The sequence below is a fragment of the Artemia sp. Qi Xiang Cuo genome, chromosome 10 (genome assembly GCF_049724085.1).
Source record: "Artemia sp. Qi Xiang Cuo chromosome 10, ASM4972408v1, whole genome shotgun sequence".
NCBI classification, from domain to species: domain Eukaryota; kingdom Metazoa; phylum Arthropoda; class Branchiopoda; order Anostraca; family Artemiidae; genus Artemia; species Artemia sp. Qi Xiang Cuo.
In genome coordinates, this window is record NC_142803.1 from 75,560,720 (window position 1) to 75,585,518 (window position 24,799).

The 24,799-nt window shown below is 34.5% G+C and overlaps 1 protein-coding gene across 1 annotated transcript in view; it reads left to right on the top strand.

Moving 5' to 3' along the window:
• The window catches only part of LOC148948177 (uncharacterized), a 96,751-nt gene that overhangs the window by 54,180 nt on the left and 17,772 nt on the right, over positions 1 to 24,799 (top strand). The window contains exons 2-3 of the mRNA XM_089095730.1: positions 19,515 to 19,674; positions 22,629 to 22,793. Coding sequence (XP_088951856.1) covers positions 19,605 to 19,674; positions 22,629 to 22,793 — 235 coding nt within the window. The 5' untranslated portion in view covers positions 19,515 to 19,604. The remainder of the gene's footprint in view (positions 1 to 19,514; positions 19,675 to 22,628; positions 22,794 to 24,799) is intronic.

The window sequence follows — 24,799 nt, forward strand, 5'->3', positions numbered from 1 at the left end:
GATGTCAACTTAACACCCTAAGCCGTTCCACTTAACCTAATCTAATCTATCCTAACCTAATCTAACCTATGGTTTTTAGGTTCACTTAGAGTGACGCACCACTCTAAGTGAACCCAAATTAACCTAACTTTTTGCACATCTCTCTCACTATGACTGTGTGTCAAAACAGGGTGTGCTGCCATCTATAATGACATGAAATATACTTGTGGCTATAGTAATCGTACTCTATGCTTGCTCTTACATCAGAAGCGTCTTTCCCAGTGGTACTCCATGGTAGGTTATCGAGACTATCTAGTTTATTGCATGTATTAGATTAGTAATTTTCATCCATTGGACGGATAAACACCGACATCATATTTAAAAGGAAGTGAAAAGGAATTATTCGAGGAAAGTGTGCATGCATGATAAAATCATCGTTGCCTCGAATGCTGACAGAGATATATTTGAACTATGAAAAAAGTAGTTGTGGAGATCTTATTGGGAATGTATGCCTACATTGTCATGAAAGTGAGGAGTTAAATTCCTTTGGAGTACTCAAGAATTTCCATAATGCAAATGGTGGATATACGAAAGTATGATTTCCAGAGAAGTTAGTAGTCAAAGAGAATGCCAGCATAAAAATAATAGTTGATGAATAGGGACAACTTCTAGCTAATGGTTCTGGTAGCATGTTAGCCGTTGATAGATCTTATCGTCATCTTTCCGGTGTTAGCATTCGAATGAAAGCAAAGGGAAAAAGAAGACATGCATACAGCTGCACCAACATCATATATCATATCTTTTCAACGTGTCAGAACTGTTACCTTTGTAAAAAAAATATGGTAATAGACAACGAAATCACAGACAAAATAAAAAGAGCATTGGTTGCCAATATCACTAATGAATGTCAAGATAAATTAATGAAGAATAAAGCACAATTGAACATTATTAGTACCAAAGATCATATTGTCAATGAATTAAAAAATAGCAAAGATGAAATGTGTATTGAACCTGTATGTGACTTCCCAGTAAAAATTGCATATGATTCAAAATGGAATAATGATTATTCAAGTGGTTATGAACTAAGAGAAGTGAGTAACTCTATTACCAAGAGAGAACCTAATGATTTATTTTATGGAACAGATTCAAAATGTTTAACTCGACTCATAAATATTAATAATATATTATAATGTATGTGATATGCTTTTAAGTTAATATTCTACATGTTGTTATTTCAATATAGATATTCTATGCATTACTTTGTTATATTTCTATATGGAACAGATTCAAAATGTTTAAAGTGACTCATATATATTAATAGTGTATTATAATGTATGTAATATACTTTTATGTTAATATTCTACATGTTGTTATTTCAATGAAAATATTTTATGCAATACTTTGTAACATTTCTATCATTTAGGATACGTTAGCATGTCAACGCTTAGAATGTTTATTAGAAAAGTCAGTTTTTTTTTATTTGGAGAAAATTGGAATTGAGTCGTGTTCTTTGGTAAAATTCATAAGAGAACTTGAACTTTTCTATCTTCTGTTAAAAATTTTGAAGTATGTTATATTTTTTCATCTCTTTGAGAAAAAATCTGAACTGAAGTAGATAATTTTTATATTATTTGGAAAAATAGAATTGATCAATTACTTATTTCTTTTTCATCGAGAAAATTCAGAATAGAACTTGAACTTTTCTTCACTTCGTTGAGAAAATTTAAAATTGAAGTATAACTTTTTATCTTCCGGGAAAATATTCAAAACTATGCTATTACTTTTTCTATCTTCCATCGTAAAATTTTGAACAGAACTATAAATTACTTTATGTTTTTGCGAAATAAAGAAGTGAGGTGGACGATCTTTATTTTCTCTGGATACATTTGAATTGGATTGTGTTCCTTGATTAAATTCAGAAGAGAGCTCGGACTTTTCTATCTTCTGTGAAAAATTTGTAATTGAAGTAGAACTTTTTATCTTCCCAAAAAATATTCACAAACATGGTATTACTTTTTCTATCTTCCATCTAAAAACTTAGAATAGAACTTTAAATTTCTTTATGTCTTTGTCAAATAAAGAACTGAAGTGGAAAATTTTTATTTTCCCTAGGAAAATAGAGTTAATAAAAAACTTATTTCTTTTCCATAGAGAAAATTCAGAAGAGAAGTTGAACTTTTCTTCACTTCGTTGAGAAAATTTAAAATTGAAGTAGAACTTTTTATCTCCTGGGAAAATATTCACAACTATGACCTTACTTTCTCTGTCTTCCACCGAAAAATTTAGAATAGAACTTTAAATTTCTTTATGACTTTGTGAAATAAAGAACTGAAGTGGAAAATTTTTTATATTATTTGGAAAAATAGAAATAATCAATAACTTATTTCTTTTTCATAGAGAAAATTCAGAAGAGAACTTGAACTTTTCTTCACTTCGTTGAGAAAATTTAAAAATGGAACTAGAACTTTTTATCTTCCGTGAAAATATTCACAAGTATGCTATTTAGTTTTCTATCTTCCACCGAAAACTTTAGAATTGAACTTTAAATTTCTTTATGTCTGTGAAATAAAGAACTGAAGTGGAAGATTTTTGTTTTTTCTGGAGAAATTAGAATTGAATTGTCTTCTTTGGTAAAATTCAGAAGAGAACTTGAACTTTTTTATCTTCTGTGAAAAATTTGGAACAATATTTTAAATTTTTCATCTCTTCGAGACAGATCTGAACTAAAGTGGAAAATTTTTATATTATTTCGAAAAATAGAAATGATCAATAACTAATTTCTTTTTCATTGAGAAAATTCAGAATAGAACGAACTTTTCTTCACTTCGTTGAGAAAATTAAAAATTGAACTGGAATTTTGTATCTTCCTGGAAAATATTCACAACTATGGTATAGCTTTTTCTATTTACTACGGAAAAATTTAGAATAGAACTTTAAATTTCTTTATGTCTTTGTGAAACATAAAACTGAAGAGGAAGATTTTTATCTTCTCTGGTGAAATTAGAATTGAAGTGTGTTCTTTGGTAAAATTCTGAAGTGAACTTGAACTTTTCTTCACTTCGTTGAAAAAAATTATAAATTTAACTAGAGATTTTTATCTTACGGGAAAGTATTCACAAGTATGGTATAGCTTTTTCTATCTACTATGGAAAAATTTAGAATAGAACTTTAATTTCTTTATGTCTTTGGTGAACTTAAAACTGAAGTGGAAGATTTTTATTTTCTCTTGAGAAATTACAATTGAAGTTTTCCTTGGTAAAATTCAGAAGAGAACTTGAACTTTTCTATCTTCCATGAAAAATTTGGAACAGTATTTAAATTTTTTTCATCTCTGAAAAACATCTGATCCGAATTGAAAATTTTTTATATTATTAGGAAAAATAGAAATGATCAGTATCTTTTTCCTTTTTCATGGAGAAAATTCAGTAAAATGAACTTTTTTATCTTCTGTGAAGAATTTGGAAGAATATTTAAAATTTTTCATCTATTTGAGATAGATCTGAACTGAAACGGAAAATTTTTAAAGTATTTGGAAAAATAGAAATGATCAATAATTAATTTCTTTTTCATTGAGAAAATTCAGAATAGAACTTGAACTTTCCTTGACTTTGTTGAGAAAATTGAACTAGAACTTTTTGTCTTCCGGGAAAATATTCACAACTATGGTATAGCTTTTTCTATCTACTACGGAAAAATTTAGAATGGAACTTCAAATTTCTTTATGTCTTTTGTGAACTTAAAACTAAAGTGGAAGATTTTATTTTATCTGGAGATATTACAATTGAAGTTTTCTTTGGTAAAACTCAGAAGAGAACTTGAACTTTTCCATCTTCTATGAAAAATTTGGAACAGTATTTAAAATTTTTTCATCTTCGAAAAAAATCTGATCCGAAGTGAAAATTTTTTATATTATTTGGAAAAATAGAATTGATCAATAGCTTATTTCTTTTTCATTGAGAAAATTCAGTAGAATGAACTTTTTTATCTTCTGTGAAAAATTTGGAAGAGTATTTAAAATTTTTCATCTAGTTGAGATAGATCTGAACTGAAATGGAAAATTTTTATAGTATTTTGAAAAATAGAAATAATCAATTACTATTTTCTTTTTAATTGAGAAAATTCAGGATATAACCTGAACTTTCTTTGACTTCGTTGAGAAAATTGAAAATTGAACTATAACTTTTTGTGGTCCGGAAAAACATTCACAACTATGATATAGCTTTTTCTATCTACTACGGATAAATTTAGAATAGAAATTTAAAGTTCTTTATTTTTTTGGTGAACTTAAAACTGAAGTGGAACATTTTTATTTTCTCTGGAGAAATTAGATTGAATTGTGTTCTTTGGTAAAATTCAGAAGAGAACTTGAACTTTTCTATCTTCTATGAATTATTTGGAACAGTATTTAAAATTTTTTCATCCCTTTGAGAAAAATCTGAACCGAAGTGGAAAATTTTTATATTATTTGGAAAAATAGAATTGATTAATAACTAATTTTTTTCTCTTTGATAAAATTCAGAAGAGTACTTGAACTTTTGTTCGCTTCATTGGGAAAATTTAAAATTGCAATAGAACTGCTTATCTTCCAAGAAAATATTTGCAACTATGATATAGCTTTTCCTATCTACTAAGGAAAATTTTAGAATTTGTAAAATCTGCGTCAAAAGCATATTAAAAAAAGAACTTGTTTTGAATAGATATAATAAAGCCATTTGAAAAGTGTTACTTGATCTTGGGTTATACGGAAAAGTCTTAAAGTAAATTTGCGTGAAAACCTACAAGTACTTCAACTTGTAAAACTTGGTTTAGGAAGAAAATTACGTGAAGAACTTGTTCTGAATAAATATAATAGAGCCTTTTGAAAAGTATTTCTTGATGTTGGGGTATTCGAAAAGCCTTATAGTAAAGTTATGGGGGAAAAGATGAGTACTTCAACTTGTAAAAGGGGTTTAGGATGGACATTAAGAAAAGAACTTGTTCTGAAAAGATATAACACTGCCCTTTGAAAAGTACTGCTTGGTGTTGGAGCATTCAAAAGCTGTAAAGTAGAGTTGTGGGTGAAATGGATGGGTTTTTCAGTTTGTAAAATGGGTTTTGGAAGGACATTGAGAAAAGAAACTGTTGTGAAATGCTCTTTGAAAAGTATTGCTTGGTTTTGGAGCATTCAGAAAGATGTTATAGTAAAGTTGTGGGTGTAAAGGATGGGTGCTTCAATTTGTAAAATTGGATTAGAAATGGCATTAAGAAACGAAATTGTTTTAAAATGTCTTTTGAAAAGTATTGCTTGGTGTTTGAGCATTCAAAAAAGCAATATAGCAAAGTTGGGGTGTAAAGGATAGGTACTTCAATTTGTAAAATGGGTTTAGGATGGGGTTTAATAAAATAAATTGTTCTTAAAAGTCTTTTGAAAAGTATTGCTTGGTGTTTGGGCATTCAAAAAATCTGTAAAGTAAAGTTGGGGGTGAAACGAGTAGATATTTTAATTTGAAAATTGGGTTTAGGAGGGAAATTATGAAAAGAAACTGTTGTGAAATGCCTTTGAAAAGTATTGCTTGGAAAATGGGTTTAGGAAGGACATTAAGAAAAGAACTTGTTCTGAAATGCCTTTTGAAAAGTATTGCTTGGTGTTGGAGCATTCAAAAAGCAGTAAAGTAAAGTTGTGGGTGAAAAGGTTGGGTACTTTAACTTGTAAAATTGGTCTATAAATGATATTAAGAAAAGGCCGGGTTATGAAATGCCATTTGAAATGGATTGACTGGTGTTGGGAACTAAAAAAGCTGTATAGTAGAGTTTTTTGTAAATTTTTGTATATTAAAATTGTAAAAAGGGTTTAGGATGGACATTATGAGAAGAATTTGTTCTGAAATCCCCTTTGAAAATTATTGCTTGGTGCTGGAGCATTCAATAAGCTTTAAAGTATAGTTGTGTGCAAAAAGGATGGGTACTTCAACTTGTGAAATGGGTTTAGGATGGATATTATGAAAATAACTTGTTCTGAAATGCCTTTGAAAAGTATTGCTTGGTGTTGGAGCATTCAAAAAAGCAGTATAGTAAAGTTGTGGGTGAAAAGGATGGGTACTTTAACTTGTAAAATGGGTTTAGGATGGACATTAAGAAAATAACTTGTTCTGAAAAGATATAATAAAAGCCTTAAAAAAGTATTAAAAAATGGGGGCTCCGGGGCCTTTGGGGCGCCGGGGGCCCTTTGGGCGCCCGGGGGACCTTTGGGGACCGGAGGCTTCCTTCGGGGTTGGGGTAGGGGGATCGGAGCCCTTTGGGGTTGGGGTAGAGGCACTCACGGCACTGTTCAAATGGAACTTGTGTATTATAACAACCACAGAGTTTCACCCTCAAATCCTCTTCTAAAACATCTTCTAAAATCATCTTTTAAAATGTCTCTAACTGTTTCGCCGAAATAATTCCCTAAAATGTCTAAAACGGCTTCGCCCAAATAATCCCTAAACGTAATTTCTGCGTGTTCTTTTTGTTTTTGACAACCCTGCGCGATCACATTTCAAATTACTAGGAAACCCTTTCCCGCGTTAATCTCTTCATCTCTAAGATCAAAACATTCGCCCGGAAACAATTCTCCTGGAAGAACTCCAAAGACATTAATAAACATTCGCCTGGAAACAATTCTCCTTGGAAATACATCAAAGACATTAATAGACTTCGCCTGGAAACAATTTCTCGGAAACGTTTTCTCCCTGGGGATTCCAAGACCATATCTGGTGTGGGATCGGGACTGACAGCACAGGTGTTCTCCCTAGGGACTCTATGCCCATATATGGTGCCATGTCACGAGTTATAGGGTCCTCTCTACTAGCCACTCCAATTTCCAATTGAATTAGCCCTTTTTGAAGTTTCTACGAAAACTTCTTCGATACGACGTTTCCTGCTCTAAAGGAAAAAATGATAAATGATACATTCTGCCAACATGGTTCTTATATGCCCTCAGGGCATAACTTAAAACCCTTGCCCCGAGGGTTCTGGAGGAGTGTCCTCCTCAAAAAAATATTTTCTAAGTGGAAATCAAATACGCTGAACAAAATGGATATCGCAAAATTTTGATTGGATGCGTTTGGGGGAATGATGGGCGTGGGGGGGGCTAGTTGCCCTCCAATCACTTTCGACTATTAAAAAAGGGCAATAGCCGTTTCATTTTCCAATCGAATGAGCCCTTTTTGAAGCTTTTACGACAAAGCATTCTCTAAAAACCTTTTATACCCCCAGGGCATAACTTACAACACTTGCCCTGAGAGCTGTGGGGGAGTGTGCTCCTCAAAAATATAATTTCTATTTGGAATTCAACAAAGCTGAACAAAATGGATATCTAAAAATTTTGATTGGATGTGTTTGGGGAAAAGATGGGCGAAAGAGGGGGGTTAGTTGTCCTCAAATCACTTTCGACTATTAAAAAGGACACTAGACGTTTGAATTTCGAATCGATTGAGCCCTTTTTCTAGTTTCTACGACATAGATTTCAATAGAAACGTATGTACACTCAGGATATAACATGTACACCTTGTCCTAACGACTGTGGGGGGATTGGCCTGCTCAAAGTAATTATTTCCTTAACTTTAAACTACGTGGAACAAAATGCTTATCTAAAAATTTTGATTGGATGTGTTTGGGGAAATGGCAATTTCAATTGCACTATCCATTTCAACTTCTAATCGAATGAGCCCTTTTTGAAGTTTCTACGACAACGCGTTCTATAAAAACCTTATATGCCCCCAGGGCATAACTTACAACCCTTGCCCTGAGGGCTTTGAGGATGTTGTCCTCCTCAAAGACCTATTTTACAGAACTTAAAAATAAGTTGAATAAAAAGGCTATCTCAAAATTTTGATTGGATGTGTCTGAAGGAAAATGGGCATGAGAGGGGGGTTAGTTGCCCTCCAATCATTTTCAACAATTCAAAAGGGCACTAGCCCTTTGAATTTCAAATCTAATGAGCCTTTTTTAAAGTTTCTACGAAAATGCCTTCTATAAAAACCTTATGTGCCCCTGGGGAAGAACTTACAACCATTGCCCTGAAAGCTGTGGGGGACTATCCTCCTCAAAAACATGACTTCTATCTGGAAATCAACTACGCTGAACAAAATGGCTATCTCACAATTCTGATTGGATGTGTTTCAGGAAATGGCGGGCGTTGAAAGGGTGTTAATTGCCTTCCAATCACTTTCCACTATTAAAAAGGGCACAAGCCACTCCAATTTCCAATTGAAAGAGCCCTTTTCGAGGTTTCTACGACGACTCCTTCGATACAAAGTGCCCTGCTCTAAAGGAAAACAATAATAAATAATACGTAGTGCCAACATCGCTCTTATATGCCCTCAGGGCATAACTTAAAACCCTTGCCCCGAGGGTTGTGGGGGAGTGTCCTCCTCAAAAACATATTTTCTATTTGGAAATCAACTATGCTGAACAAAATGGCTATCTCAAAATTTTGATTGAATGTGTTTGAGGGAGTGATGGGTGTGAGGGGGGGGAGGGGCTAGTTGCCCTCCAATCACTTTCGACTATTAAAAAGGGCACTAGCCCTTTGAATTTCCAATCGAATGAGCCTTTTTTGAAGTTTCTACAATAACTCTTTCTGTAGATATCTTAAATGCCCGCGAGGCATAACTTAAAACACTTGCCCAGAGTCCTGTGGGGGAGTGTACTCTTCAAAAACATACTTTATATCTGGAAATCAACTACGCTGAACAAAATTAGTTATCTCAAAATTTTGATTGGATGTGTTTCGGGAAATGGTGGGCTTGAAAGGGGTGTTAGTTGCCTTACAATCACTTTCGACTATTAAAAAAGGCCCAAGCCACTCCAATTTACAATTGAATGAGCCCTTTTCAAAGTTTTTACGACAACTTCTTCGATACGACATGCCCTACTCTAAAGGAAAAAAATAATAAATAATACATTCTGCCAACATCGTTCTTATATGCCCTAAGGGCATAACTTAAAACCCTTGCCCCAAGGGTTATGGGGGAGTGTCCTCCTCAAAAAAATATTTTCTATGTGGAAATCAACTACGCTGAACAAAATGGGTATCTCAAATTTTGATTGGATGTGTTGGGGGGAAGGATGGGCGTGGGGGGGGGGGCTAGTTGCCCTCCAGTCACTTTCGACTATTAAAAAGAGCACTAGCCACTCCAATTTCCAACCGAACAAGCCCTTTTTGAAGTTTCTAGAACAACTTCTTCAATACGAAGTGCCCGGGTATGGAAAAAAAAACTACATTGTGCCCACACCTTTCTTTACTTAGGCAGTTCTGTCGCGCTGCCTATGACTTCATTGATAGGGCCAAATTTTTTCTATTGGTTAAAAAAAGAATATGAAAATAATGACAAGACATGTACTGTTATTTTGATCTTGGTTGGTAAGTATAGCAATTCTACCAACATTTTAGTGATTTTACTTACAACATTACAACTTTTCATTTGGTTAAATAAGGAACACAAAAATACTGACCTGACATCTCCAAGAATTCTGACCTCAGTTGTTAAATGCATGGGTTTTACTGACTCAAAAGAATAGGTCAAATCCTTATTTGGTAGAAACTAGTACCAGTTACATCCAAAGTGTTAGGTTTACGGTTACGCTTTCTGAAAGGCTATGTTGTTAGTAGGTTAAGAGCTGTGGGCAGTAAAGAGAGCAATGCCAATCCAAGGTAACGACATGTCAGTTTCCAAATTCACAAATTATATGTGTTGGATGATTGATCTCAAGTGCAAAGCATGAGATTAATGAAAGAGCTAACCAAGTAAAATGAAGTGTTGGGGTGCATGAATATATTCAACAAAGATTATTGTGAATGAATCAATCTTTTTTCACAAAAACAACAAGCCTAAATGGATTTTAGCTGCTAAGAAGGTTGTTTGCAACCCATTTGCGAAACAAGCAACCAAAAGAATCAAATTGGCTGTACATTACTTCTAAAAAAAAATCGGGAGGTCTTAGAAAAGGAAGGCACAAGCAGAGGTGCTTATGTTTCAAAGCTATGATATACAAGCAATATGGCTGTTTTTTGACAAGGTGTCAATGAACACATTTGAGCTGGACTAGAAAGGCAAGCATATTAAATTTGATTCAAAGCTTATAGAAAGAATCTCTTTGCACAGCACACCTGAAGTAAAACCTTCATAGCCCAAAAAATATTTCAAATCTTAGAGGAACTGTATATCTTCCTTAAAGATCAAAGGAAATGAGTAATTGCTTAGAAACAAGCAGTTGAGAATGCTGGATCAATGTTAAAGCTTGAGAATCTGTGAATGACTAGATGGTTGTTCAGGTCACAGACTTTAACAGTATTGTGGACCAGCTTTGACTTTGCTGTTAGAGTTCTCAAAGAGCTAATAGAAGAGAACTACTACTACTAACAACTCATCGCAGCACCAAGCCGCCTGAGGCCAACACAGCTACGCACGTTCCTCCTCCACCTTAATCTATTCAAAGCCTCCCTTTTTACACCCGCCCACGAAGTTCCCATTTCCTTTAAATCTTTCTTTATGGCGTTCTCTCACTCCAGACGGGCACGACCTGGTTTCCGTTTAGCCCTAGACGGTTGCCCGAAAAGAACGATCTTCGGCGATCTGTCATCCTTCATCCGCACAACATGACCTAACCACCTCAACATTTCTTTCATTATAGACCTAGAAAGCGGTATTGAACCACATTTTTCGTATAGCCTATTGTTTGAAATACGGTCAGTCAGGGGGGAACCCAGGACAATCCTTAAGCAATTTCTCTGGAAAACATCTAGCAAATCTTCATCCGCTTTTCGGAGCGTCCATGCTTCAGAGCCATATTTGACCACTGTCATCACTGTAGCTTCTAAGATTCTAATCTTGGTTTGTAGACTTATCTTCCTATTCTTCCAGACTTTTTTTAACTGTTAAAAAACACCCTGAGCCTTGGCTATTCTACTTGTAATATCTTCACTGATCCCACCATCTTTACTAATAATACTACCAAGGTAAGTGAAGCTGTCCAGCTGATCAATCTTTTCGTTACCGAAGGTCACTTTTTCATCTTCACTTTTTCTTAGCCTTAGTGACTTAGTCTTCCTAACATTAATTTTCAAACCAATAGAATAGAACACAGACAAGATAATAAAAGAAAAAGTCCAACTTCTGCATTGCCATAGTACCTGCTTTGATTTTATTTACATTTTTATGTTACCTTAAATTGCATTGTCCAGCAAATGAGGAATTATCCTGTAGGTGCTGGTTAGTCAAAATGTTGGGCCAAAGTGGTGGCTGAATCATATTTTTGAAGCCATAGCTTGGATGACCAATCTTTGTCCACAGCTCCCTTGAAGGCCTCCACACTAGGGACTGAGACTGATCCCTTGCTTAGGGAGTTCCAGAGTCCCATGACTCTATTTGGGAAGAAGTTGTTCTGTAGTCTGGTGTTGGCTTTTTTGCAGTACAGCTTCATGGTGTTTCCTCTAGTTCTTACTGACTGGTCAAGTTCAAGCATATTTTGTTACAAGGATTGAGTGTGCATCATTATGTATGCCATGATGAAGTCCCCACGCTTCCGTCAATAGGGGAGTGTAGGAATCTGTAACATCTCCAGGCGGGATGGGTAGTTTTGGCTTCTACAACCCTCTCATTGATTTAGTTGCTTGACTTTAGACACTCTCTAGTTTTTTCTTGTTGCCTTTATTCAATCAGGTTGCCAAACACATATCAATTCCAGTTTTGGTCAAACAAGTCCTTTGTGTAGCTTTGACATCAGCTATGGTGACCTTTGCAGAATGTTCTTTTTACAGTTCCCAGGGTCCGGAGTGCTTAGGAGGCAACTTACTGAGCATGTTGGTCAAACTTCAATTCATCATCCACAAGTATGCCTAGGTTCTTTTGGCATGGAACCAACCAATAAATTACCCAATACAGTGTATTCTATGTATATGATATTAGATCTTTCATATTCTTTCTGTCAAAATGAATTGTCCTGCATTTCTTAATGTTGAATTCTAACCTCCAGAGTTTTGCCCAGTCAGAGAGTTTGCCTAGATCAGCTCTTTTTGCAGGGCTGAGGATTTTCGAATCATTGGCATACAGGTTCATTTTATTTTCGAAAGATTGTGGGGCATTGCTGATATAGATGTTAACTAATGTTGGACCAAGGATTGTTCCCTGTGTGACTCCACATTCCACCTTTACGCTCTGCCTTCTATCCTTCAGGAATTCCATCACCCACTCAAAAGCCTCCTGGTTTACCCGAATTGCAATGAATTTTGCCTGTATTTGATGATGACATACTTTGTCAAATGCTTGGGCAAAATCTACAAGAATCAGGTCTACTGGGACTCCTCTATCTAGGAGTTATCTAGGCAAATTGTATGCATCTATCAGATTGGTATCAATGGATCATCCTGATCTAAATCCGTACTCACTCTATGTAACAAGACTGCTGGAGGTGAGGTGTCTGACAATGGCAGTATTTACTATTCCTTTCAAAATTTTTCCAATAATGGATGTTATGCTAATAGAGCAGTAATTCGATGGGTCTAATTGGCTGCCATCTTTATGGATAGGGGTAATATTAGCCCTCTGCCGGTCCTGAGGCACTGTTTTTTTTTATCCAGGGATTTTTGAAAAGTGCTGCAAGAGGAAAGGCCAATTCTGAATGAACTTCCTTTAATCTCAAAGGGTGTATTCTGTCAGGCCCTACAGATTTGTTCTGGTGCTGGTTTTTTAGTCTAGCCTCAATGTTGTCTTTACTGACAGTAGTTGGTGACATTGGTTTATCAACTGTATACTTAGGTTGGTTGGGAAGTGGACCTCTATCTGGGGTAGGGAAGACCCTTTGGAACTGATTGTTCAGGGATTCAGCTATTTTTTAGGGCTGGTAATAGATGCTTCATCAACGGAAAGCTCAGCTACTGAGTCTTCTGGGTTTTGGCAGGGAAACATACCTCCAGAATTTCAAGGGATTTGATTTGGAACCATCTGCAATTGCTTCTTCTTACTCCCTTGTAAGTTTTCATGAAAGCTGTCAAGACTTATTACCAATTTTCTTTAATCTATCATAATTTACCCGTGTTGGCATGTCTTTATATTTTTTCCACCGTTTTTTTTTTCTTTTGGATTGCCAGTTTAATATCAAGGGTGAGAAAAGGAAGAGTTCTTGGCTTACAGATCCACAGAATTGTTGTATGTTTGTCACAAGACGATACCTGAATCTCTTTCATTTTACTCAATGAGTCAGGAGCATCTGCATTCTTAATGAATGACCAATATTTTCATGATCATTCTTGCCAAACTTGGTTGTAATTTGTAAACACATGTCTTACATACTGAATAAGCAGTGGAACAAAGTTGGTTAAATAGCCAAAGACAAGTTCTCACTTAAATATATATATATATATATATATATATATATATATATATATATATATATATATATATATATATATATATATATATATATATATATATATATATATATATATATATATATATATATATATATATATATATATATATATATATATATATATATATTAATAAACCTTGTATCAGTATGTGTTAACCGAGTAAAAGTATTGTATTATAGCCAACCTCTCTACAATCTACATTTAGTCTCTCGAATATACCAAGCTGGTACACCTCGTAAGTCCAGTCATAGCCTAAGGCACGTTACCAAAGTTTAATTACCTTAGGGTCATAGTTTATCTCCCCTGTAAAGGGAGAATAAAGGCATTTACAGGTTATATCAACACAAAAATGCGATAGATTGCCCACCAAAACATACTCAAAAACCAGAAACTTTTGAATCAGCTGTAGCAGAACGCGCGTTTGACTTTCCTAGGGACAATATTTAATTTGATCAAACAAACATTGTAGGATCGAACTTTTGTAAAATTTTAGAGAAATTATTAAAAAAAAAAAAATTATCTATGTGGGGATTAGTATTAATAGAGATGAAGGTAATTTTAGAATAAATTCAATTTATAATAGTATAATTAGGAGCAGGTAAAATTGTCAAACAGTGCTGATTTACACAATTGTCCTCGAACAAGTGATAACCCTGCAAACAAAAGGCAGGATGAGGTCAAAGCTGACAAAAGCCATCGGACTGCAGCTAAATTATCAAATAAAAAAATCATTTAATTTATAATTCATGAGTTTATTTATTAACCTGAGAAATTTAGTTAGGGGTGACAAACCTGGGTTTTGTCCACTGAATGTTGAGAGGTTTTTCGTCTTTAAAATTTAATAATCAGGAGTTGCCTATTTTTAGATTTATTTAGTAGGCAGGTCATTTGCCTATTTAGTAGGCATGTCATTTGCGGGCTATTTTTGAAAACAAATCTGATGTAGATTTAATTTCTAAGTCTTTTTATGACTCTTTGAAAGAAATTAAATTGGACACTCGTTATGCATCGCAGTTGAATCCAGGATCAAAGAGAACAACTCCTTTGAATCCTTGGATGACTCCTTAAAGGCTGTAGGGAAAAAAATAGTCTTTGGAAGGCCTACAGGTCCTCTAAGTCATCTACGTGCGATAATCAACTTCAACTTTTTGAAGCTTATAGTGTTATATATAGTGTTATAGTGTCTTATAGTGTTATAGTTTGAAGCTTAAGTGTTTACAATTCACTTTGCCAGAGGGCCAAATCGTTATTTTACTATAGACAATTTTATGTGTTCAGTAAAGACATTAGGAAAACATGGCAAGTAATCAATTCTGCTACCAAGCCCTCTTTCCGGCCCCCTTCTGTCCCTTCAAGTGTTTTGATTGATGGTAAAATCGTAGAGGCTGAGCTGAAAGGGCAAGATGCACTTACTTTACTAATATTGGGAAAACTAAAGCCATTTCTGTAGGTTCTTCTTCTTTTCTAAATGAATTTAGATCTCACCTTAGACCTCCTTACCTTAAATCAAAGGTTTTGGAGCCTATCTATAGGTTTTGGATTCTTCCTGTCATCGTTTTTACTTTTGTGATGCTTGTGAATAAGCCTTTGGTAAATAGTGTCTTCCCAAGGGCTTTAAAGCATGCTTGTTTTGTTATGCATTTTAAACATGGTTCAGGAAGGGACCCTGCTAGATATCGTCCTATATCTTTTTTATCAGAGTTTAGTAAAATTTTTGAAAGCGCTATGCTTTCTCAACTTCTTGATTTTCTTAATTCAATTTTTTTTTCATAATTCCCAGTTTGGGTTTAGGGCAAAGCCCTCAACTGAGCCTGCATGTGCGATTCTTTTGAATTATATACACACATTTGTGAACTCTAGTCTGATACCTGCTACTCTTTCTCTTGATGTATGTAAAGCATTTGATTCAATAACACATAAGATTCTTCTTTGACATCTATCCCATATTGGAATTTGAGAGAGTACTTATACTAGGTTTCTATCATATTTATCTGGTCAAGTTATCTCAGTTGATCTTCTCTTTCCAACCCATCTGAAATACAGTTTGGTGTTCCAAAAGAATCTGTGATTGGGCTGAAACTCTTTTTAATTTATTTTAATTCACCTCATAAATGCGTGTAAGAATCTATAACCTAGGACCTGCTGTTGTCTTTGTTAACATACATGTGTTTGTCCTTCTCCACTTATCCACTGAGAAGGATAAACTTCAAGAGTTTGTCCTTCTCCAATACATTTATAGCTTTTGCATTTGAAAGTCCTCTGGGCACAGCAGGTAGAACTGAGTCTAATCTCTGTTCAAACATGATTACCCCTTTTGAAAGTTATTGAGTTATTTGGTATTAATTATCTTGCCCTAAATGTTGGATAGCCATTTTTTCTTATTTTCTCAAGAATTTCAAGGACTTTTTCTGGTTTAAATGAAATACATGTATCCAGAGGCTCCCTTATTAGGCCTAAAAATGTTGCATTCGATTCCTAGGCATCATACTTCATCGAAGTCTCTCCTTCAAGTCTAACATTGATCTCATTAAATTTAAAGTCTACAAAAGTCTTGGGATCCTTACAAAATTAAAGCACATTTTCCAGGTATAATTCTTATCCTCCTATTCTACAGCCTGGAACAGCCTTATGTGTTATACTGTTCTTTTGCTTGGATGTCAACTTTTCCATCATAACTCAAACCACTTTCAAAAATATATGATAGAGCAGGGGCTCTTATACGGAATACTAACAGTTTCATATTTAAACCCTTGCTTGACTTGAGGTATCTCTATTTTCTGTCTTGTCTCTCTTTTAGGTTTTTTAGGTTAAATGGTTAGCTTTCTGGTGCCCTATATAATAATATGCTTTTAATTTCTGAACAATTGACTTATTATTTCTGCACTTCCAATAATTTAGAAATACCTTGTACTCTGTCAATACAGTCTGACTTTTAACCCTCTGATAGCTTGTAAGATGATTTGGAACACTTTCATGGAGTCTGCTACTCACTTGGTATCTTCAAAAAGTATGTTCAAGATTTTCTTGCAAATAATTAATTTTTTCCCTGGTTCTCTTTGCAATCAGATGAACAGGTCTATAGTAATGTATATAGAAGAGAAAGACACACATAAGCTTGCATTTGGTTTTACATATCTGGATATTTTAATATAACTTGTTTAAAGTTAATTTTAAGTTAAATGCACTTTATTATTCAAGTTTTAAATTATTATATATAAGTGAGCCAATCAAAGTTGGATCTCAATCAAGGCTGTACCCAGGGGGAGGGGGAGGGTCGCCCCCCCCCCAAAAAAAATGTTTGTCTGAAAAAATGCTGCACACTCAGTCCTTGCAACAAAATATGCTTGAACTTGACCAGTCAATAAGACCTAGAGGACACCATGAAGCTGTACTGAAAAAAAAACAACACCAGACTACAGAACAACTGCTTCCCAAATAGAGTTGTGGGGTTCTGGAACTCTCTAAGCAAAGGAGTAGTCTCAGTCCGAAGTGTGGAGGCCTTTAAGGGAGTTGTGGACAGAGATTGGTTGTCCAAGCCATGGCTTCAAGAATGGGATTCATCTGACACATTGGCCCAACATCTTGACTAACCAGCACCTACAGGATAATTCCTCATTTGCTTGACAATGCAATTTAAGTTAACATAAGAATCTAAATAAAATCAAAGCAGGTAATTTGGCAATGCAAAAGTTGGACTTTTTCTTTTATTATCTTGTCTGTGTTCTCTTCTATTAGCTCTTTGAGAACTTTAACAATTGTGTCAAAGGGGGCTCACAATACTGTCAAACTGACCTGAACAACCATCTAGTCATTGACAGATTATCAAGCTTCAGTATTGGTCCAGCCCTCTCAACTGCTTGTTTCTAAGCAATGGCTCGTTTCATTTGATCTTTAAAAAAGATTTGCAGTTCCTGTAAGATTTTAAATATTTTTTGGACTATGGAGGTTTCGCTACAGGTGTTCTGTGCAAAGATATTCTTTCTATAAGCTTTGGAACAAATTTAGCATGCTTGCCTTCCCAGTTCAGCTCAAATGTGTTCATTGACAGCTTGTCAAATAACAGACAAATTGCTTGTATATCATAGCTTTGAAACATAACCACCTCTGCTTGTGCCTTCCTTTTCTAATACCTCCAGATTTTTTTTTCAGATATAATGTATAGCCAATTTGATTCTTTTGGTTGCTTATTTGACAAATAGGTTGCAAACAACCTTCTCAGCAGCTAAAATCCATTTAGGCTTGTTGTTTTTGTGAAGAAAAGATTGATTCATTCACAATAATCTTTGTTGAATATATTCATGCATCCCAACACTTCATTTTACTTGGTTAGCTCTTTCATTAATCTGATGCTTTGCACTTGAGATCAATCATCCAACATATGTAATCTGTGAATTTGTGAACTAAAATGCTGTTACCTTGGATGGGCATTGCTCCCTATACCACCCACAGCTCTTAACCTACCAACCACCTAGCCTTTCAGAAAGCATAACCGTAAACTTAACACTTGATGTAACTGGTACTAATTTCTACCAAATGAGGGTTTCACCTATTCTTTTGAGTCAGTTAAACCCATGCATTTAACAACTGAGGTCAGAATTTTGGAAGATGTCGTGTCAGTCTTTTTGTGTTCCTTATTTAACCAAATGAAAAGTTGAGATGTTGTTTGTAAAATCACTAAAATGCTGGTAGAACTGCTATACTTGTCAACCAAGATCAAGATTACAGTACATGTCTTGTCATTATTTTCATATTCTTAATTTAACCAAATGAAAAATTTTGGCACTATCCATGAAGTCACAAAAAAAATGAATATACCAACCTAGATTGAGAATTCATTAGATTTCCATCCAGTATTTTCATGTTTTTGTTCAACCAAATGTAAAACTGGCGCTATCTATAAAATCATGAAAGGAGTCAGTAAAACTGTTGTGTTCACCAACCAATTTCAAGATTTCTGTAAATGACATGTCAGTATTTTTATGGTTTTTATTTAACAAAGCAAAGATTTTCGGCAGCATTTGAAAAATCACAATTGTACCTACTCATTTGGTTTTTACAAATTGGCCACCACCCTTATGGTGGGGACCCCCCCCCCCTCTCTACATGCCGACCCTACAGGCGTGTAGCGTTTGTTGGGTGACATTGGACGTATGGTAATTTATTTCATATATTTAAAGTCAAGTCAGCATCCAAAGTCAATAATTTTTATATAATATTTGTTATCAATTCCACTTTTTAGAGTTTTGGTTAATATTGTGCCAAGTTGCTCCTTACTTTTTTGCCTAGTTGATGCTTACCTAGCTGATCCTTATTTATGTGCTTTTCTGGAGACAGCCTTTGGATATATTGCCAAGATATTCATTAATGGTTAAGCAAAAGAAAATTACCATCTTAGATTAGGGAGAGAGAAGAGAGGTGGCTGTTCTTTCAAAATATTCGCTTTGTGTGTTTCTTCAGTATTTTCGTTTGGCCTTTAAAAACCCCATTTTGATCGTTTTCTTTCTTCATGTTAAAGACAAAAGACTTATTTTTCTAGAAATATTTCGTAAATTGCTTGAGTTGTACTTCAGATTTAACTTTTAAATTCCTTTAGAAGGTAATTACTTAATTTTCTATTAATTTTTTAATTGATAAATAGAATGCTATTACATAATATCTGTTTTGATCTAATTTTAGATCGATTTTCATAATATTCAAGTCCTAAAAGTAAAATCATATATATTTACCCTCTTGGAAAAACATAATGACATGTACATAATAGGCCTACACTTTGTAGTGTTTAAGGCATTAAAACCTTGAATAAAGCTTTCATTTTAGGAATTAAACCAAATTTTCCAAGTTTTTGGATTGGAAAATTTACTAACAGAATACAGATGACAGCTTTATTTTGCTTTTTACCGTTAACTTTAATTATATCTTAAAATCCTCAACTACACTTTAAATTTAGTTACATCAAAAAGACAGTTTTTGAATTTTTGCACCCTTAAAAAGAAAAATAATAAGATTTTAATAATGATCAAATTTGTAATGTCTTTGACTGCTGAAGGGTCTGAGCTTTTTCTTTCAACTATATCAAGATAAAATTTGCTATGAAGGGGTTAAAAGTCATTATTAGTCATCAATCCTTATATATTTTGTATTTTAGGACTCTTGGCTAAAATCTGTTTTGTATCCAAGTTTCGATGATAGTATTCTACTTCTCATAGTTTGCATTAACTCCGTTCCAAGATCTTTCATGGACTTGGCGCAAATTCTGAAAATGGCCGATCCCATCACAGTTTCTGAGTATTCTTTCATTAAAAACGGTAAGTTTTAAATTTAATTTTTGTGTCGTAATAAAAGAAAATCTAACTCTTTATATAAAATAATCATTCCTTTTTTCCTTCTTGCTCATTAATGGATCTTAACAAAAAAAAAAAAAAAATAACTGCATATGTACTTGAATATAACGATTAAGAGCTGAGGAGATGATAAAGTGACTTATTTGTGATGTAAAACACATTTAAATTAAATTTATTAGCTTTAGATTTTAAGTTTGGTGAGACAATTAAATAATCCAGTTGAGGAATTTTCTGTCAATCCTCTCTGTGCTGATATGATGAACGAAATATTTCTATCAAAGCAGGGGTAGTTATGGGGGTTTAGATGGGAATATCTAATCATAATACATATAAGAGATTAACAAGGTTAGTTGAATTCAGCTGCTAAACTTTGGGAGACTATATTTTGTATATTATGTTATGGGAACTAGTGCAGAAAACCCCTATTGATTGGTATTTTTTTACTTTTAATTGTCTATTTTTTGTGATTGTTAAGCTGTAGTTAAGTTTTGATGACAATGTGTTTACAGCAACATCATCTTGCAAAAATGTTTTATTGAAAAGGCTAATAAGGCCCTAAATGAACTGGCAAGTCATATTAGATTTAGCTGTCTATCTTTGAGGTTTTTAAGAGGAATTTCATGACTTTTTGTAGAATTGGTACTCCCATTGTTTTAAAAGATAAAATTTGTCTGAATGGTGTATTATTAAATCTAGCTTATAGTGTTAAATATTTAGGATTTATCTTGATTGCAATTGGAGTTTGAAACAACACTATGAAGCAATAGCAGCAAAAGTGGCAAGAGGATTGCCACCAAAAGAGGATTGGGTCTTCTAAGAAGGCTAAGGAATGAGCTTCCACCAAGAATTCTAAAGAGCCTCTATCATTCTCTTATCAATCCGTATCTTTCTTGTGGTTGTTTGCTGTGGACTAGTTCTTTTGTGTCAAGTTTTAAAAGAATCCGCATTTTACAAAATAAAGTTGTTCGTGCCTTAGGAGGATATGAGTGATTAGAAAATAGCACTTTGAGCTACTTCACTAAAATGAAAATTCTAAACGTTCTTAAGTTAAAGAGATTATCAAGTAGCTGTTTATGTTTATTAATGTTTTAATCTTTATTCGCCGGATTGCTGGGGTTTTTTTAAGTCTTAACTTGTATTAACATTGTTGTGAAACTAAATATTCTTCTGGGATAGTGTCTGAGGTTCGGAGTGCTCAACAAGGATCTTTATTTCTGCTTTTTGTAGGAACACAGCTGTGAAATTCTCTCCCGGAGTGTATAAAGGGGGCATGTAATTTTATTCAGTTCTAGAGTTGGTGGAAACCGCTACCTTCTGGGAAGTTGTTAAATTTTTTTTTTTTCGATTTAATTTGTAAGTGAAATGTGAATATATATTAGTATAATATAAGGATTGAAACAACCATCATATACAACCCAATGTGTTTCCCCAATGATTTTTGAAAGATTATGTAAGCGTAATTTTTGTTAATAAAATTATTTTCTCTCTTTCTACTCTCTCTCTCTCTCTCTCTCTCTGTCTGTCTCTCTCTCTCACTCTCTCTCTCTCTCTCTCTCGCTCTCTGTAAAATGTAAATTTTTTTTTTATTGTTTTTACTTGAATAAATCGACGGGAGGATGGGAGGACCAGGGGTCAGTTCGCATTTTTTATGATTGATAATTTTTGGGGGAGGGAGGGGTATCAGGCCATGGAGGACCAGGGGTCAGATCCCATAAGTCTTGGAATTGAATATTGTTAATTAGTCGGTTTTATTTTGGGTGGGGGAGTCGGGCCATGGAGGGCAAATGGTGAGTTACCATAATTTTTGGAATAAAATATCTTATTTTTTTTTGGGGGGGGGGATGGGGGTCGGGCCAGGCAGAGAAGGCCAGGGATCAGCTCGCTTGTATTTTGGAATAAAATATCGTTTTTTAGTGGGGGTATAGGTTTGGCTTATCTTATCTTTTTTTTTTATTTTCAAAACCTTCACATAAGAACCTTATATGCCCTCTGGACATCATACGACATTTGCCCCAGGGGTCTGTGGGTTTGTGTTAACCCTGGAGTTTTTGTTAGCCAATCTTTTGACTTATTGTAACAAAATAGCTATCTCAAAAATTCGATTCGATGGATTTGAGGTAAAGAAGCCAGGAGTGCTAGTTGCCCTCCGGTCCCTTGTGATTCTTAAACAGGAATTTCCAATAGAATGAGCCCCCAACGAAGTTATACGATCATCCCTTCCATAAAAACCGTATATTCCCCTGGGTTCCGGGGGGCTGTGTAAACCCCGAAGTTTTTACTATATTTTGCCCATTTGTCTTTTCTCTATCCTTTTCTCTAGTCTTTTCTTCTTTAGTCTATTTTGAACAAAATAGAAATCTAAAATATTTGATCGGAAGCATTTGGGGAAACAACGGTTGCTTGGTGGAGGGGGGGGGGGGGGAGTCTATGTGCCATCAGATTACTTTTGACTCTCAAAAAAGGAACTAGAAATTCCGATTTACATTTGAATGAGCCTCCTCTGAATTTTGTGCTACCATCCCTTCCATAAAAACCTTATATATCCTGGGGGCATAACTTACATAACTTGTCCCTAGGTTCTGGGGGGGGGGCTGTGTTATCCCCGGAGTTTTTTTTTATGTGATTTTTGGTCAATTTAATCCAGCAACTCGTTCTATGTTATTAATTTCAAGTTTTAATTAGTTTTATGTTTTTGAATTTCGTTGAATGTTTCTGGTTTTCTTTTCCTTCAAAAAAAGGGGATTTTTAAAAATGATTTGTGAACAAACCTACACATATATCTTATTTTATGTGTACATGTAATGTCTGTATATTTACATTTTTTACAAGTAACTAAAGAGAAAAAAAATTATCAGATTTGCTTAGCAAGCTTTATTGTTAAATTTTCCTATTTCCGTTCAATCTAAATTTTGTTTTAGAGGTTGAAGATGATTTACCAGGTCACAACGATAATCCCTTTCAGTTTCAGAACCATCTTTTGTCACCAAAACGTGAAGATGTTCTTTTGCTCAATTTACCTGGTATTTCAGGAACATGTAAATTTGAATACGACACCCAGGAATCCAAATGTTCTATCAATGAAGGTTTATCAGGAACATTCTGTTTTGTTGACTGAAATGTATTGAATAATATTCCATATGACCATAATAGGATAAAAGGGGCTTAATCTTAAGATGGAACTTTTTTTTCTTATTCCAATGTGCAGGTATTTGCCAGACCGTTTTTGTAGTCTTTTATGAACTTTTTAAAATTTTCACTTGAAAATGGTTTGGTAGGTTTTATTATCAAACAGTTGGTAGTAACGAACCGTAAGTAAGAAGCAGCCCGGCTCAATAGTAGCAGAAACTCTAAAAATGGAATTTTGATACCAATAGATACTGCAAAAGCATCGAATTTTTATGCTTATGTCAAATATATAAGTTTTATTAAGTTTAGTCTTACGCATCAAAGGTTACAAGCCTGATAAAATTTTCTTTATTTTTGAAAAAAGAGTGAAACATCCCTTAAATCATAGAATCTTAATGAAAATCACACCATCAGAGTCAGCGTATGAGAGAACCGTAACTTTGAGCGTTCAAGCTACTATCTGCAAAAATGTGGGTTTTTTATTTTTGGCCTGAAGAAAGATCATAGATGCGTGTTTATTTGTTTTTTTAGTTGTTGGTTTTGTTTTTTCTCAGGGGTAATCATATCGAACCAGTGGCCCTATGACATTCTGAAAAGGCTCATTCAAAGTGAAATGGAAAGTTCTAGTGCCCTTTTTAAGTGACCAGAAAGATTGGAGGGCAACTAGGCCTCCTCCCCACCCCTTTTCCCCCAAAATCGTCCGAAAAAATTTCAGATAGCCATTTTGTTTACCATAGGCTAGTTGAAAGGCCCAATAAATATGCCTTTGGATATGACATGACCCCCTCCCCCCACCATAGCCCCATGGGAAAGGTCTTTAAATTATAAAAATTGCCCATTGTTTACGCATAGTATTTGTTGTTGGGACTCATGCATGCATTTTAGGCTGGAAAGACAAATTTTCTACTGAGGGTTTTTTCATGGGAGAACTCTCAACGGGGGGGGAAGGTTCCAGGGGGCAAAGAAAATTATATACTGGAGAAATTTGCCAGAATTCCTTTACAATTTTTTTTTCTTGCTTTCTCTTTTCAGTCTCAATTTTATGGTTGGAGTTGTTAATGGTAATCGCCTGGGTAAATTTTTACCTGGATTGAATTGTTAAGAGGATATATTCGTGAGTAGGGTATTTCTCCGTGGAGTTGAGGCCAGACTATCCGAAATTAGAATGTCATAAAGGATGTCATAGGATGTCAATAGGATGTAAAGGAAATGGGAACTTCCAGCAAGGGGAGACATTACGGTAAATTTCTACCAAATCATATTATTGACTTACGCATAAAGTGAATATACTATTCAATGCCTTTTTCTATGCTGATTACGAATATAGTAATCATTTCTATCGGAAATGAATTTCAGCCCCCCCCCCCTATATATGCTAATTCAGGGTATATATTTCTACAACCTACCCCAACCCGAAATTTGCCTGTATGGGGGGGGGGCGGAAATTACTTTCCAAAATAAATTATTATTATATTCGTAATCAGCATAAAAAAGGCATCGAATGGTGTATTCAGTTTATTCTTAACTCAATAATATGATTTGGTAGAAATTTACCGACATTACTAGTTGGAAAATGAATTCTTTTCTGGGGCAATATTTGCTTCCAGCTACTTGGCAAAACTAAGCTTTGCCGGGGAGAAGTTACTAGTCAACTAGTTGGAAAATGAATTGTTTTCTGGGGCAATGTTTGTTTCCAGCTAGTTGGCAAAATTAAGTCTTTCTGGGGAGAAGTTATTAGTCAATTAGATGGAAAATGAAAGTTTTGCTGGGGAAACATTTATTGTTAACTAGTTGACAAATTTAATTAATGCTGGGGAGAAGTTATGGTAAAAATTTAGAATTGTGACTTCTGATAAGGAAACATGTTAAGAAAACAGTTCTTACTTTAAAATATCCTAGTTAACATATTATCCAAGGGGAGAACCTTTATCATCAAGTCTTTCCTCTTTTTTCCTTCTTTTTC